Here is a 15,420-nt window from a genome sequence, read left to right as displayed (position 1 = left end):
TGAAGGTGTTGATGTCCACTCCAAGGGTGGCACTTGGCCACTGCTGGGCTCTTGCTTTAAAATGCGTGGAATGGTGGTGTCTGCTCAGCTCCTGGCAGAGCTGAAGGGTGCTGGTGAGCTCCGGCGGTGCCGCAGTCGATGGCTCTGTTTGTCTTGTAGTGCTTGCGCAGCGTTAATGCTCTTGGAAAGTGTAAACCCTGCTGCTTTTCCCCCCGATAGGCTGCTGAAGGCTTGGGGCTCGTAGGATGCTGAGCCTTGCATGGGTTCCTTGGGGTCTTTAGGGCAGAGCAGGGCGTGGGGTCCCAGGTCTGCGTGCCCACCCCGTGGTGCTGATGTTGGCAAGGATTAAACCTCCTCCTGGTGTTGGCTTTGTGGGGACATCCTGGCTTATGTCTGTCCTGCCATGTGTCACCCCTGGTGCTGGCCCAATCCCTGGGCTGTTGTCTTCTGTCCCTGAGCCACTAATGGTCCCTGCAAGGCAGGACGTGGGTGCTGGGTGCAGCCAGGGTGCTGGGTGCAGGCTGCATCTTGCCACTTGCTTGCAGAGGGCACTGCTGAGCCAGCTGAGGGCTGCGGGCCCGGGGAACCTCTAGCCAGATGAGGCATCATCAACAAGGAAGGAGGAAAGAAAAAAAATCAACAACAAAAAAAAAAACGACCCGGGGAAAAGGGCACAAACCACTGAAGCCAAACCACGTGTTGTGAGGCGTCTCCCACAGCCACCCAGTGCGGTGGCACTGGGGACACGGGCCTGTGCCCCAGCTGGAGGGAGCCTTGGAGCTGGGAAGACCCTGATGCTTCCAGTGAACGCTCTCTGAGCCTAACATGGGATTGCTGAGCTGAAGGCGATTGTGTTTAAACAGCGTGGTGGGCGCAGACTGCAGCCCTGTGTTTCCTCTAGCAGGTTCCTGTTACGGCAGGGGCTGGATGAGCACCTACGTGGCCCAAGGTAGGGGGGACTGCTGGCGCTTTGGGGCAGTGGGGAGATGGGGGTTGCAGGCAAAGGAGGGGATGAGCGGAGGGGAGAGGGTTTCACCTCTGCAGTCTCATCTGGCGGGGTAGCCAGTAAACTATATTTTTACAGAAACTGCAACATGGGGAGGAGTGCTGGGTTTTTCCCTCTGACCAAGGTGGACGGGGACCAGGTGTGCTGGGGCTGGCAGGGACCATCCTGCAGCCCCCCTCGCTGCTGCAAAAGCGCTGGCCCCCTGCGTGGCATGCTGCCTCCTCCTGCAGCAGGAGCAGCCCTCTCCCTGTCCACACAGGCAGTCAGGTCCTGGGGTCTCCCCAGGGAGCCGACTTGCTGCTCCGTACCTCTGTGAGTCCCAGGAACAGGCCTGGGGGCCCCTTCTCCCTCTGGGGAGAAACGTCTGCTGCCTTTGCCGGGGGCCTGCTGCAAAGCCTGGAGGGCTTGTGCTAGCGTCGGGGCAGGGGGAAGCTGTAAACCCACTGCCTGTATTTGGCTTTAGCATTTTGGAGGTCTCACCTCAGGGCTTGCAGCTGCCCATCCCTGCTTGCTGGCTGCTCCTCCTTGTTTCCAGCTCTGAATGCTTGCAAGGAACAGAAAACACGGTGAAAGCATTTTATATGCACCTGCCAAGGTGGTCGTCCTTATAACGTTAATACAGAGTCAGTACAAAATGGGAAGAGCAAGAGGCAACGTGTGGGAGTAAGCCAGCCCTACGGATGTCCAGTCTGGCCAGGGAGATGCTCCCAACCGTCTGCCTCTGGAGGTGGCCCCAGGCTCCCCGCCTTCAGCAGGGGACATGTCCCCAGGACCGGGAGGTTGGCATTGGTGGCCTCAAAGCCCTTTGCATGTCTCTCCCCGGAGAGCAAGGTTCCCTCCATAGCTGGCAACAGCAGGGAAAAAATTCCCCTGTAACCGAGTGGTGGGGCAAGGCCAAGGTGGGGCTACTGGCCAGGTTTCGGAGGGAGGGAGGAGGAGGTGGGTCGTAACATGCCGCAGCGCTGCCAGCATCCCCCAGGGACTGCGCAGGGCTGTGGCGCAGGCGCCCAGCAGGACCGGCTGCTGCTGTGGCTCACGCGGACCGAGGTCTCTACTCGGGGCAGAGTACCCCACGGGGGTGCCTCGGGGTGCCCCGTTTCGCCTGGCCCGGTGCTAGCATGCATGGTACCCTCCCGGTCCCATGGAGGCTGTGGGAGGACTGGGGGTGTTGGGGCGGCAGTGGTACCACCGGTTATGCCAGTGTGAGTCATGCCCGGCGCAGGGCTGAGTCACCGCCAGAGCGGCGTGAACATCAGGCCAAGAGCTTTCTCAGACCCATGTCCCGGTGACGCCAGCAGCGTGACTTCTCACTGCCTTTAGGGAGGGACCAACCAAACGCCACCGGGGACCATCTAGAGGTGGGTGCAGCACAAGGTCCCTGTGGCATGTGCACGGTGCCATGGCAGCGTGGCAGCTGCCTGCTGTCCCCGCAGGCCCGCTTGCCACCGCAGCCCCAAGGGCACCTGCTGCTTCACCCCATCCCGGGGATGGCAGGGGGTCCCCTGCCACTCTGCAGCAGGCACCTCCATGCCATGGCTGGGCATGCAACCTCTGCGTACAAGGGATGCCTGCGGCAGGTGTCACTGGCCACAGCTTTGGGAAAGAAAAATATTTTCTCTAATCCCAGGTTCCAGCTGCCTGTCGTGTTTACGAGTGGCAGAACAGCTCCAGCACGCCCATCCTCTCGCCACTGCACCCAGCATGGCAGCGTAGAGCTGGGGGCAGATGGACGGGGTGCAGCGGGATGAGCCCTGCCCTGACCCTGCTTCTGTCACTGGCCAGCTGCACCCTGCTCCGGGGTAAGTCCAGCTCCGGAGCTGCTGCCACAGGCTGGGGGGTGGCCCTGGCTGCAGCAGGGGGAGAAGCACAGGGACAACTCTCAGACCTACAGAAGGTACCTGCAGGAAGGAGGGAACCAAGTGGTCTTCAAGGTGTGACGGGAAAGAAAACCCCAGGGTCACCAGCAACCACGTCAGGGTGTCGGTGCCTTTCATGGGACCTCAGATAGGATGTTCCAGGGTGTGCAAGAGGTTCATGGAATATGGATGCTGAGCGCTGCACTGGCAGCCAGCCCTTGCCTGTGCCTGGCAGGGTGTCGGTGTTTGCCTACACAGGACTGAAACTGGGAGTTGTAGGGTGGTGGGGAGACCCCACAACACCTTTGCAAAGCAGGGAGACCCATGCAGCGTGGCCAAGCAGTGACCAACCAAGAAGCGGACCCCTGCAGAGCAGATCGATGCTGCCTGACGTCCCTCTGCTTCCCCCCTCCCCAGGCACGCCATTGCCTCCGCGAGACGTGAGGCTGGAGGCACAAAATTTCCACGTCCGCCTGCGGTGGGAGCCAGACCCTGGCTCACCCAGCGGTGCCTCGTACCAGGTGGAGTGGAGGAGACGGTAGGTGGGGTGGCGGGCAGAACGGGTGGAGGTGGCTCGTCCCCCCTGCACCCTGGCAGAGGGCTGTCAGGGACTCCTGGTAGCCAGAGGATTATTATCTGGCAGTAAATATCATAGAGTAACAGAATAGCAGAGCTGGCAGGGAACTCCAGAGACCAGCTCATCCAACCCCTGCTCAGGCAGGATCAGCTCAGGACTGTGTCCCTCTGGGCTTTGACCACCTTCAGGGATGGAGCCTCCACAACCTGCCTGGGCAACCTGTTCCCTTTGCTGGTCACCCTTCCAGTAGAAAACCGGTTTGGGGTTTTTTTTCCCTTATGCTTAAGTGGAATTTCCTGTATTTCATCCTGTGCCTGCTGCCTCTTGTCCTTTCATAGGGCACCACTGAGAAGAAGTCTCCATCTTCTTTACTCCATCATGCTGATAAGACTCCCCATCCTGACACCTTCTTCTGAGGCTAAGCAGTCCCTGCTTGCTCAGCTTCCCTCACACCACAGATGCCTCAAGCCCTTGGCCATCTTCTTGGCCCTTCAGTGGGCTCTCTCTGGCATGGACATGATTTTTCTTGTAGCGGAGAGCACAGGTCAGGACACAGCACTCCAGGTGCCATCCCACCAGTGCCAATGAGAGGGGACTTGACTTGCTGGCAATGTTCTTCCTAATGCAGCCCAGAATGCTATTGGCCAGTATCTGTGCCCTCCCATGCTTTCCACTCGGACAGGATGGTGATGGCTAGGTAGCTTTCCTTTTTAGCTAGGAAGGTGCCGAAAAGGAGAAATCCCTGCATTTTCTCCATGGGCAGAACCTCTCGCTGGACCAAGGTGGATACCTGCTGGGGGAACAGCACCAGCTCCTCCTGGGCATGTGAGCTGTATTTTGACAAGATCCACGATATCTACTGGGCAAGGGTGAGAGCGGTGGCCGGAGACAAGCTGTCTGAGTGGGCCTATTCCAGCGAGCTGCAGCTGTACAGAGACAGTAAGGACCAGGGAGCTCCTTCAGCTGGGCTCCTGCTCTTCCTGGGGGGCCAATGGGAAGAGGGGTCCTTGGAGAGGTCTGCCGGGATATGGTGGGAAATCACATGAGGATAATGGTGGGAGAAGTGCCAAGACCCCCGACCAGAGGAAAGGAATGGGAGCAGAGCTGCTGGAGAAGGGCTGGGTGAAAAGCAAGGGGACAGAGGAGGAGACACAGATGAGGAACACGGGTGGGAGGCCCCAGGCCACCGAGGTGCTGTGAGAATTCGGGTCTCTGGAGAACGCGGAGAGATGGTGTAGGAAAGAGGATACCCTTCCAGGCTTGCCTTTTAAAAGCATCCCCTGTTTGTCCCTGCCATGGGCCTGGGAGATGCTGGGTGAGGCCATTTTTGTTCCAGCAAGGTAAAGCTGGCATGGGCTGGTGAAGGCAGGAGTAGTCCCTGCAGCACTGCCTTTGCCCTGGCTGCCGTGTTGGCGAGGTGTGGGTATGTGCCTCTTCTCAGACTGGCTGTCCTGTCCAAAAAGCCTAGCTGTCTTTTGGAGGAATGAAAAACTCCAGGACCTTCACATAACCCATATCATGGGGGTTGTTGCTTTGAACTGAATGTGCCAGCAGCTAAAATGGGATGTACTTCAGCTTTTTGGGGTTCCCTTTTTCATTCCCTCTGCATCCAGCTGGCATGGAAATAGATGTGCTTAGCTAAAACAGCAATTGCCACACTCCACAGAGAGTCTCTAGACCATCATCTGATGGCTCAGAGATGAAGTGCTCAGCAGCAGGGAGCCAGAGGTGCTAGCAGGTCTGTCCTGCCCTATGCTGGCATGACCGGAGAAGGCAGAAGCGGCACTGGCTGTCACAAAGACGTGGTGGCTGCCGATTCTAGAGCTGGTTTCACAGCACAAAGTGCCATCAGGCTACACCTAAGAAACTTTCTGTGCGCTGGGAGTGGGATGTCCAACAGAAAAACATCATTTCTAGAGAAATGAGATGCCTGCCTTCTGTTTTGAAGGGCTTAATTTTCCTTTTTTTTTTTTTTTTTTTTTTTTCCCCTCCCTACAGCAATTGTGGGCCCCCCCAAGTTGTCTTGGCTGCTCCAGGGTCACATCCTCAACGTAAATATCATCATGCCACTCACTCCCTACCGAAGCACAAATGGCTCTTACAAGCCAGTCGACCAAGTGCTGCTGAAGCTGTGGTACTGGCTGAATCTGTACGAAGGGGATGTGCTTGTCCAGCAAGTACGTGGTGGGGCAGGCAAGGCTCAGAGTGCACGGGACTTGCAAAAGCTTTCCTGGTGCAGCAACGAAGCCTGTGTCCGGTTGCATTGGTGTGGTAGTGCCTGTTCCCATAGAGTTGCCCTAGCCCTGCCCACACCCAGCAGTGCAAGCAGGCATGAGATGCTTTGCACTCCCAGTTCGGGTCTCACAGCTTGGGGGTGGCAGGAGATCCCTTTCCTCTTCTAGACTGCATGAATAAGAAAAACCTGTAACGATTCCTGTTCAGATGAATGCATGCAGTAGGCATTTAACAAGATGCTCTGGGACCTGAACACCTTCTGGGGTGAAGAAACAAGCACTGGAGTTGCTGGGGAGCAGGGAGGGAGGGTCTGCGCTCCACACCGTGGGGTGAGTGGGGTGTTGAGGCTGCACTGGGGAGAGGAGCAGTGCACAGACCCCACCTCCAGCCGCCTTGGCCACACGTCCCCTCTGCTTCCAGGTGCCCTGCAAATGGAGCAGGGAGGAAGCCCCATGTACTTTCAGATACCTGAAGCCCAGCACGCAGTATTGTGTCCGGACGGCAGCCACAGGCATGGTTGGGGAGCAGAGCCAGGAGGCCGAGCAGTGCATGGTGACTCCACCAGGCCCCGCAGGTGGGAGCTCTCTCGCTGGCTCAGCCACTGCGGTTGCATCTCAGGTCCTGCTTGCAGCATGGACATATGTGGAGGTGTGGGTCACTCCCCGCCCCGAGCCATTCTGGTCAGGGTTGGTGGCCCAGTAACACCCTGTGAGGTGCTTTCCTGGGGAGATGCTCTCTCACTATCCACCTTGGGCTTGCCCCGCATATTCCCCGTGAACATCCCGGCCTGCTGCAGGGGCTTTGGGGAAGTGCTGGCGTAGGGTGGGCTTGGGGGGAATGCTGGCTGGGGTCCTTCCACCCCTCAGCCTGTTGTGACTTCCTGGCAGGTTTTCCCTGGGTCCTCCTTGCCGTGCTGAGTGGCATCTTCCTGCTGCTGAGCATGGCCGGGCTCTGCTTCGTCCAGCTGCACGTCTTCCCCAGCCCCTCGGAGACGCTCCTCCCGAAAACACTTGTGAGTGCACAATTCTCCTCCAGCCTCTCCACCCTGTGTGTACCGCACCTGAGCTGGGGTTCTATGCATTTGCAGGGGGCTCAGCACCTCTTTCCCTCCACCTCTTGCACCACTAAACCTGCCTCAGTGCCCAGGTGCCTCCCCTGCTGTCTGACCCATTGTACCCCCAGGCCTTGCTGTGTGGGAGAAGATACTGGTGAGATGCATTAACCAGCCATGGGTCACACTGGGGGAGGGTGTCTCGGGCAGCACGTAGCCTGTGGCCCTCGGTGTTAGAAGCCTCCTGCTTTAGGCAGTTGGCTTTTGCTTGGCTGCATGTCCATCTACAACAGCTGCAAGGGCAGAAAGAGGGGAAGAGAAACAAACAGTGGGGCTGCTGTCCTGGGACAGTCTGGCCTGAGTGAGGTGCAGCCCCTCACTGCTCTGCCCTTGGGATAAATGTGGCCACAAGGCTCAGAGAGGCTCCCAGGGCTACAGCCCTGCTGAGCTGATCCAAAACTTGTTCTGGATCAGCAGGACTGAGCCCTGTGAAACAGTCACCAGGACAGCCTTTCGCCCCGAGTCCCAGTTCCCCCATGCTGGGGGTGGCAGCAGCCTGGGATGAGCAGCCCTTTGAGCATTCTGGGGACAAAACCAACTTGCTAAGCTAAAGAAGTCCCCTCTGCCAGTGTGGAGAGAAGATGGCAGGCTGCTCCACTTGCCCTGGCCGACCACAGGGCCAGCGTCCTTTGCTTTCCTATTCTTCTTGGCTTCTTCATGGGGATTGCTTGGGTCTCTGAGCAGGTGAGAGCTGCTGACAGCTGGGGCATAGCTTGAAAAGCAGCAGCGTGAAAGCTTCTGTGACCATACTCCAGCACCACAGCCCCTGTGCCGTAATGAGCAGAGCCCTGCCTGCATTTCTCCCAGGTGTGAGCATGGAGAGGGGCTGTCCGGGACGATTCCCTGCCCCGGGCTCCACAGTTCATCACCCCCAGGCTGGTGGGGGTTTCAGCAAGCTGAGGCTGACTGCTTTGCTGCTTGTTTCCCGGCAGGCTCTCCTGAACAGGGACCCGAGCGTGACCATCAGGGAGCCCACCCTTGAGCTCAAGGAGGACTCGCTCACCCTGCTCCTGCCAACTGTGCTACCCTCCTGCCAGTTGCCTGCAGGCGAGCAGACAACACCCACAGTCCAGCTGCTCGTCAGAGAAAGCCTTTCCCAGGACATGAATGGCTACTGTGCCAATGGGTTTGGGCCAGACTGCCACGAGGGAAGGGACCCGTCCTGCACCCACAGCCAGCTGGGGCATGCCTTGGGCTCCCAGGTCTCATTGCGGCTGGAGGAGGATGGGGAAGTGTGTGATGGGGATGATGTGCTGGAGCAGCCAGTGCTGGTGGGACTGACCAGAGACAGCTACACAGGTGACAGGGACTACCGGACATCGGAGATGTGGCTCCCCCTGCATCTCCAGCTTCATTCTAAATGCCAGTGCCCAGCCCTGGGAGTGGGCAGTTGGCTACCTCTGCCCACACCAGGCAGGAGCTTCAGCCAGGAGGACTTGCGGGAGAGCCTTGGCATGGCAAGGCACTGGGTACTGCTCAGCTCCGTGAAGCTGCCGGCCAGTGAGGAGGAGGATGGAGGGCAGCTCGTCCATGCTGTCCAGCCCCTGCATGGCCTTGGGACTGAGCCACAGCCAGGTGACAGCACCGTGCAGCAGGTTGACTTGGAGCAGGCAGCACTGGGTGTCCCCAGCCCTTGCCAGCTGCCCCAATTGTCCCCTGACATCCGACAGGCAGCTGCCTTCTCTGGCTATGAGCTGCGTCCCCCAGCTGACAGTGAGCCATAGCATGCAGGCGGGGGCACACCGGGAGCTCCTGGCACCCAGATCACAGCACCAAGCAGAGCTCGAGTTGCTGCCCGGAGCTGCCCCAGCCATGATGGCTGCCTGCTCAGACCTGCCTGTGCCTTGCTGGGGACAGGACTGGGGCAGGCTCCTGTGCGGGCAGGCACAGGCATGCTCCAGGTACAGCTGCCATGGATGGGTGAGATCGGTATCTTCAGAGCTTCCCTCTGGTTTTGGTGCTCTTGAACCAAAGCATAAGGAATACATACCAAAATCGAAGCCCCAAAACTTTTATCTATTTATCCATCTATATGTGTATATATGTGTGCATGTAAAGTATATATACTAATGCAAATGTATGTTTATACTCAAATATATATATAAACCTCTTGAATGAAAGAGGAGTTTGGTTTTTTTTTTTACTTGTCTGGAAATACTGATTGTGCACTGGAGCTGTTTTTTAAATAACACTAATTTATTATGGAAAACTGGCTTCTGTGCTTATTCTTTCTGTGTTACAGAACCATCACTGCCCTGCCTGAGCAGCATCTGGGAAAGGCACTAGGAAAACATGGTGTTTCCCTGGGAGAAAATTGCACCCACAGCTGGGCTGCGTGTTGCTGTTGTGTGGGAAAAGGCTGGTTCTTGAGCAACCACTAGATAGTTTTATTATTCCTTCTACCAGCACTGGGGCAATTTACTTCTGGGGAGCCCTGCCCTGCAGTTGTCTCTCTGGGATGTGTTTGTGAGGCTGTGCCTGCAGCCACGGAGGCAAGGGGAAATCCTCTGGCCCAGTGTCAGGCATCATTGTGCTTTGCAGTGGCTGGGATTGGTGGATTCCAGTGCTGGGGGACAAATCCAGCGCCTGGACTCACAAGATTTAAGCTGGATTTGGGACCAGATGAGAAATTGGTGTCCAGCATCCAGGTATCTGGTGGAGGGGAGAGAGGGGACAGCACTGCCAGCCTTGGGGGGCTTTTTGGGTAAAGCAGGGCTGCACAGGGCCACTTCCCAATCCTGTGAGTCATCCCTGACACCCTGGCCGTGCACCATCCCCGGGGTGGCTGTGCCCTCCCTCTGCCAGGCTGTCAGCCTTCCTCTTCCCCTGCCACCACGGCTGACTCAGACGGAGACCTGCAGCAACACTGGCTGCGGTTTTCTGGCAGCTGAGCGGGGCCGTGGGGCAGCCCCATTTGAGTGCTCCTGAACCAGGGCAGAGGCGTCTTCTCCCCGGGCAGTGATGCTGCTGGGACAGCTTTGTCTCTGCTTCAAAGCAGGCTGCTGTGCTTTGTGCATCTTGTTAGCATAATCTCTCTTAGTGATGATGTATTGGGTTTGCATGGCAAGGTTTTGGTAGCTGGGGGGCTACAGGGATGGCTTCTGTGAGAAGCTCCTAGAAGCTTCCCCTACGTCTGACAGAGCCAATGCCAGCTGGCTCTGAGACAGACCCACCGCCAGCCAAGGCTGAGCCCATCAGCGATAGTTGTAATGCCTCTGTGATAACATATTTAAGAAGGGGGAAAAAAAAAAAACCTGCGCAACAAACTTCAGCCAGAGACAGGAGTGAGAATATGGGAGAGAAACAACTCTGCAGACACCAAAGTCAGTGAAGAAGGAGGGGGAGGAGGTCCTCCAGGCACCGGAGCAGAGATTCCCCTGCAGTCCGTGGTGAAGACCACGGTGAGGCAGCCTTTCCCCCTGCAGCCTGTGGAGGTCCACGGTGAAGATAGCTACCTGCAGCCTGGGGAGGACCCCACACCAGAGCAGTGTGTGCTTGAAGGACTGCAGCCCGTGGAAGGGACCCATGCTGGAGCAGTTTGTGAAGAACTGCAGCCTGTGGGAAGGACTCATGTTGGAGAAGTTTGTGGAGAACTGTCCCCCTGGGAGGGACCCCATGCTGGAGCAGGGAAGAGTGAGGAGTCCTGCCCCTGAGGAGGAAGGAGTGGCAGAGACAAGGTGGGATGAACTGACCCTAACCCCCCTTCCCTGTCCCCCTGTGCCACTCGAGGGGAGCAGATAGAGAAAATCTGGAGTGGAGTTGATCCAGGAAGGAGGTAGGGGTGGGGGAAGGTGTTCTAAGATTTAGTTTTTATTTTCTCATTATCCTACTCCAATTCAATCAGTAATAGTTAAACTAATTTCCCCAAGTCAAGTCTGTTTTGCCCATGATGGTAATTGGTGGGTGATCCCTCGCTGTCCTTATCTCGAGCCATGAGCCTTCTGTTATATTTTCTCTCCCCTGTCCAGCTGAGAAGGGCAGTGATGGAGCGGCTTTGGTGGGCATCCGGCATCCAGCCACGGTCAACCTGCCACAGATGATGTGAGGACATGTGGTGTATTAAATGGATTGTGCTGAATTTTAAAAAAAAATGAGAGAGATGGTCCCAAGAGTTGCTCGAAGGAACACGCGTGTTACCTACATGCTGTTTGCTGCCAACAAAGTTCCTCTCAGGCTCAGTTGAAACAATAGTCTGATTTTCCTTAATTTGTTTCATTTTCTCTTTTTGACAAGATGAAAATTAGGGCCCAGGTATCTGCCGTTGTTTTGGGTCACGTTGTTTTGGGCCTTTTTAATTTTCAGTTGTTTAGAAAGCAAACCAAAAGCCAAGCTGGAATAATTCCCCAATGCTAAAAATCAGGCAGACTTCAGAGGAGTTGAGGTTTTGAGGCAAACACAGGAGCTGAAACATTGCAATCTGTCAATCCTCAAGCAAAATGTTCCACACTGACCTTCCATCATGCCATCCCAATTCTTTTTTTTTTTAACTTGAAGCTTTTTGAGGCATTTGATCCATAGTTGTGACTGCTCTGCCAAAGCTCACGGAGTCAAAACCACGTGTCTCCTTTTCCTCCTCTGCAGCCCCACGGCCACGCCATCCTTCTAGGTGGTGAACAGGAACCTCACAGTGATTGATCTCCTTGACAAGTGCCTGAGATGTGTGTCCTGCTTCTGTTTCAAGACTTCTGGGAGTGGACACTCTCCTCTTTCCCCGCAAATCGTCATTTTCTCCACTAATGTTTTCCGCAAGGACTCATCGCACTTTTCCATGTTGTGGTTTCTTGTCCTGTTCCCCAGGGAACAGCTTATTCCCTTTATCCCCATGGCTCTCCTTTGGTCTCTCTTCTAGCCTAACCTCTTGATCCTGTTGGTCTTGTCTCATAAACTGTGTTCATTATGCCCTGTATGGGAGTGCTGAGCTCTTTCAGAGCTAGACCACTGTGTTTCCTTGGGCCACACATGTGCCCATGCAACAGTCTCGGCAACATGGGCATTTGCACCTGGCCAGTATCACAGCTGCAGCCTGGGATGAGCCCTAAAAACCACTTTACGTCTGCGCCAGAGAGCACACATCTGTGCATTGTTCACCTGGAGATAACTAATGCCAAGCTGTCTCCTCATGGGTAGTGTTCAGTAGACACAGGCTTTGCACTGTGAGCTGAGGTTTGGAGCAGGGCGGTGCTGTGGCTGTGCAGAAAGGCAGGCATGTTCTTACTGCCAGGACACTGGCTGCAGGCAGCGAGCTCAGTGCAGAGCGGTGCCATGTCCCCATGCAGCAGGTCATGGGACAGTTCGGGTTGGAAGGAAACCTTGGGAGCAACCTAGTACCCCCTCCTGCTCAGAGTAAGGTCAGCAGCCTGAGGCCAGACAAGGTTGATCAGATCTTTTCTAGTCTGGCCTTGAAAACTTCTGAAGGTGGAGACCGCGGAACTCTGAGCATCCCACAGCAGTCCTGGACTGCCCTTGGTGATGGGAGTGTTTGGACAGCAAGACAAGGAGGTTGGGGTTGTTGTTCAGGAGTGAACAGAGATGACATGCTAAGGGCTTGCTCTCCTCCCATTGTTCATTGTGGTGTCTGGTCACCATCCCCTTTGTGCTTCATAGTTTCCGATGTGTCTCAAGGTCACAGTCAAAACCCTACACATGTGGAGCCCTCTTTGACTGACTGCCTCATCCCTGGCAGGGCTGATGGGGCCTCCAGCCTCACCACTGTTCCTGAAGGTCATTGTGTGATGGCAGGGCATTTGCAAGAAACCGTTCAACAGGAGCATTGGTCAAAACTGCCCTGTTGCACGTGCTGTTAGACTCTGGGAAGGAGCCACAGCCTGAGCTTGAGGTCCTCCAGGCCAAGCAAAGAGCGTCCCAGTCCAGCCCGTGATGCATCAGCTGAGACCTAGGCTGTTTGCTGGGAGGCACTGGCCCAGAATGGTGGGACTAAACTGGCTCCCACAGCCTCCTTGTTGGAAGCTTGGCTCGGGCCGGGGCACAGCCAATGCTTTTATAACAGCCTGAGAGGTCTTTAAAGATCAAAAGAAAAACATCTCTTTTCTGAGTTTTTGGCAGGGCAACCATGCTGGGATCCCCATGGGTGATTCAGGCGAGTTACTCACTGGCAGCAGGGACTCACCTCGGCCCAGGGGGTGGTTGAAGCAGCTGAGAGCTCCCTGTCTGTACGAAACAGAGATGTTCATGCAGAGTGGAAAAAGGCAAAAGGCTCGTGACATTTCAAGATGGCATTTTAGCAGCTGAAGTTTCCGAGTGGATGTGAAAGGGGTTTTTTTGATTCACTTTGGAGGTGCAAACAGCATGTGGGGTTCTGCAGAGCCACAGCAAGAAGGTGTGATCCTCGCTGTGGGGTTGAGGTCCTGGCATGACCCAGCAAAGACCTGCCACCACCATGCACAGCTCAGGGTCTAGGTGGAGTGTGTCTGGATTACAGCCTGCTTCAGTCTGCCTGGCCAGGCGTTATGGATTGAGCAGTATGGAGTTGTGCTGGAGAATGGAGCTGGGTCCAGGGGCAGGTCCCCGGCCCCTGCCATGCCTGTGCAGCAGGACGCCTGGCTGGGTCCCTCCACCACTGCTGCAGTGCTCAGGCGTGCGTGCACACCTGGCTCCCACCTTGTGCTCGCAGGCGTCCTATGGTCCCTCCGCAGCATGGAGATGGGTGAGCCAGTGATGGGTCCTCAGATATCCAGCCCAGCCCCACAGTGCCCATCACCTTGGAGGTCAGCCACTGTTTCTCACGGCCACGATGCCGTGCCTGGAGATATTTGGTGCGGAGGTTTGTGAAAGCTCTGACTCACCATGATCAATAGGCTCATTCCTGGCTGCTCTCCATGCTGTTGGCGGTGTTTGCAGCTTCTGCCGGTACCAGATCAAAGCAATGAGAGGAATGCAGCTGAAAACAGCTCTTTATTAGAAACAGCAGGTTTAGGACTATGCAAGAGGGTATTTCTTATTACTAATTCTCAGAGAGCTGAGCTGCCAGCCTATAAAAGTATTGGAGAGTGGAAAATTGCTATGCGGGGGCTAATGGGACTTTTGCAGCTGCCACATAGGAGACGTAGCACCTAACAAACACAAGGGAGACAGCAGCTCCTGAAATGATGGGGGAAAATTAAGCACTAATATTTTGCAGGCTGACAGAATGAAGGAAAATCCCTATTTGCCTTTGAAAGTCATGCAAGGCAGAGATGCAGAGAGCAGCGTCTCGGGCTGCAGCCCCTGGACCTGCTGTGCCCCTGTGCCCACCCTGCTCTGCCTGCTCTCCATCCTGCCCCTCACTGCATCTGCCCTGCCAGTGCTCTGGGACAGCCCAGAACCACCCCAAATCCTTGCAGCCATCCCACGCACTGTCAGGCATGTGCCTGGGTATCCGGCAAGGAACCTGAGACTGTGGGCCCCCAGGCTCGTTGAGCAAGGCCCTTCTATCCAGCCACCCCTGTGCAAGGTACCTTTGTGATGGCTCTGTAGGTCCAGGTGGGTCCCCAGAGTGGCATGGAGCAGCAGTGTCAGAGCTGTCGTGCCAGACCCCCATCCTTCAGCCCAAAAAGGCTTCATGGTTTGACAGGTCTGAGCTGCTGACGTGACCCAGGCCAACAGTTCCTGCTGCATCTCTCCCCACAGTGCTGGGCCAGCGGGTCAGGAGATGGGTGGTCTTAGCTGCTTGGCTTGGCTGGGAAGCCCCAAAAGCTGGACACTAAGCGTAATATGTTTGGAGCATGTGCATGGGGAGGGCTGCAGGGATAATAGAGGTGTGAGCTTGTTGGTTCAGACCCGTGTGATTTCTCCCCAGGCAGGAGCTTTCCCGTAGCTCTGCGGGCCGGGACCCAAGTGCTGAGCATCGGTGGGCGATGGGGGTGCCCAGGTCACCCTAGGGCCAAGCTCCGGGGCTGGGAGGCTGCAGAGAGAAACTGTTCCCACTCTGTGTGCTGGTCTGGGAGTGCCCTCATCTGGGGACGCGTGGCAAGTGTCTGCACTCAGGAGGTGCCGTGGGCACCCGGCTGAAATCGAACCGACAGAGCCATGTGTCACCCAGGTCCATCACCAGGTCCCCTTGCTCCGCAGGATGAACTCCTCTGTGTCGGATGGAGGAGCCTGACAGCCCACCCCTGCTCTTCGCAGCAGCGGGCTCAGACAGGGTCTGTGAGATAAGGCTGGTCCTTGCACTCCCCATCCTCCTGATGCACAGGTCAGGGGATTTCTGGTCTTTGGACAAGGAATGGACTAGGTAGGTCAGCTCGATGCCTTCCTGCTCCCCTTGCACTGCTCCAGGCACACCGATCGATCAGTAGCTCTCTGCCCACAAAGACTGCTCGTGCCCCCGGTGATACATGGCACAGGCAGAGCTGCCCTGAGCTGGATGCACATTGTCTCATGTGATGCACACATGAGTTTGGAGGGGGTTTCCATGCTTTCTCCCTGTGGCGACCCTCCCTGGGCTGTGCTTCCTGCCCATGCCCTGACAGCAGAAGCAATGAGCCTGCCTCCAGGATTTTTCATTATATGGCATGAAATCCAGGGGATGGGAGCACCTGGAAAACAGGCTAGATATGGCTTTTTGTTAGGAGAAAGTTCCCAGCTGAGTGGCGTGCCTGGTTGGGATGAATGAACATTTCGCCTCATCTGTCTCCCA

At 56.3% G+C, this 15,420-nt stretch overlaps 1 protein-coding gene across 1 annotated transcript; it reads left to right on the top strand.

Moving 5' to 3' along the window:
- Positions 1-2,179: 2,179 nt before the first annotated feature.
- Positions 2,180-8,695, top strand: LOC104831481. The gene is made up of 8 exons (XM_010567095.1): positions 2,180-2,364; positions 2,634-2,805; positions 3,280-3,400; positions 4,203-4,378; positions 5,438-5,616; positions 6,095-6,248; positions 6,562-6,686; positions 7,718-8,695. Exons 2-8 carry the CDS (start codon positions 2,751-2,753, stop codon positions 8,507-8,509), a joined length of 1,602 nt encoding a protein of 533 aa, XP_010565397.1. The 5' UTR covers positions 2,180-2,364; positions 2,634-2,750; the 3' UTR covers positions 8,510-8,695.
- Positions 8,696-15,420: the final 6,725 nt, after the last annotated feature.

Source organism: Haliaeetus leucocephalus, unplaced genomic scaffold (assembly GCF_000737465.1).
Source record: "Haliaeetus leucocephalus isolate CR32 unplaced genomic scaffold, Haliaeetus_leucocephalus-4.0 Scaffold226, whole genome shotgun sequence".
NCBI classification, from domain to species: Eukaryota; Metazoa; Chordata; class Aves; order Accipitriformes; family Accipitridae; genus Haliaeetus; species Haliaeetus leucocephalus.
This window is presented reverse-complemented; position numbering and strand designations above follow the sequence as displayed.

Bases quoted from the DNA above. Each gene is read 5' to 3' on its own strand.
- LOC104831481 (XM_010567095.1), top strand. From the start codon at position 2,751: ATGAGCCCTGCCCTGACCCTGCTTCTGTCACTGGCCAGCTGCACCCTG. The intron at 4,379-5,437 runs GTAAGGACCAGG...CCCTCCCTACAG, and splicing joins GCTGCAGCTGTACAGAGACA to CAATTGTGGGCCCCCCCAAG. The intron at 6,687-7,717 runs GTGAGTGCACAA...GTTTCCCGGCAG, and splicing joins CGCTCCTCCCGAAAACACTT to GCTCTCCTGAACAGGGACCC.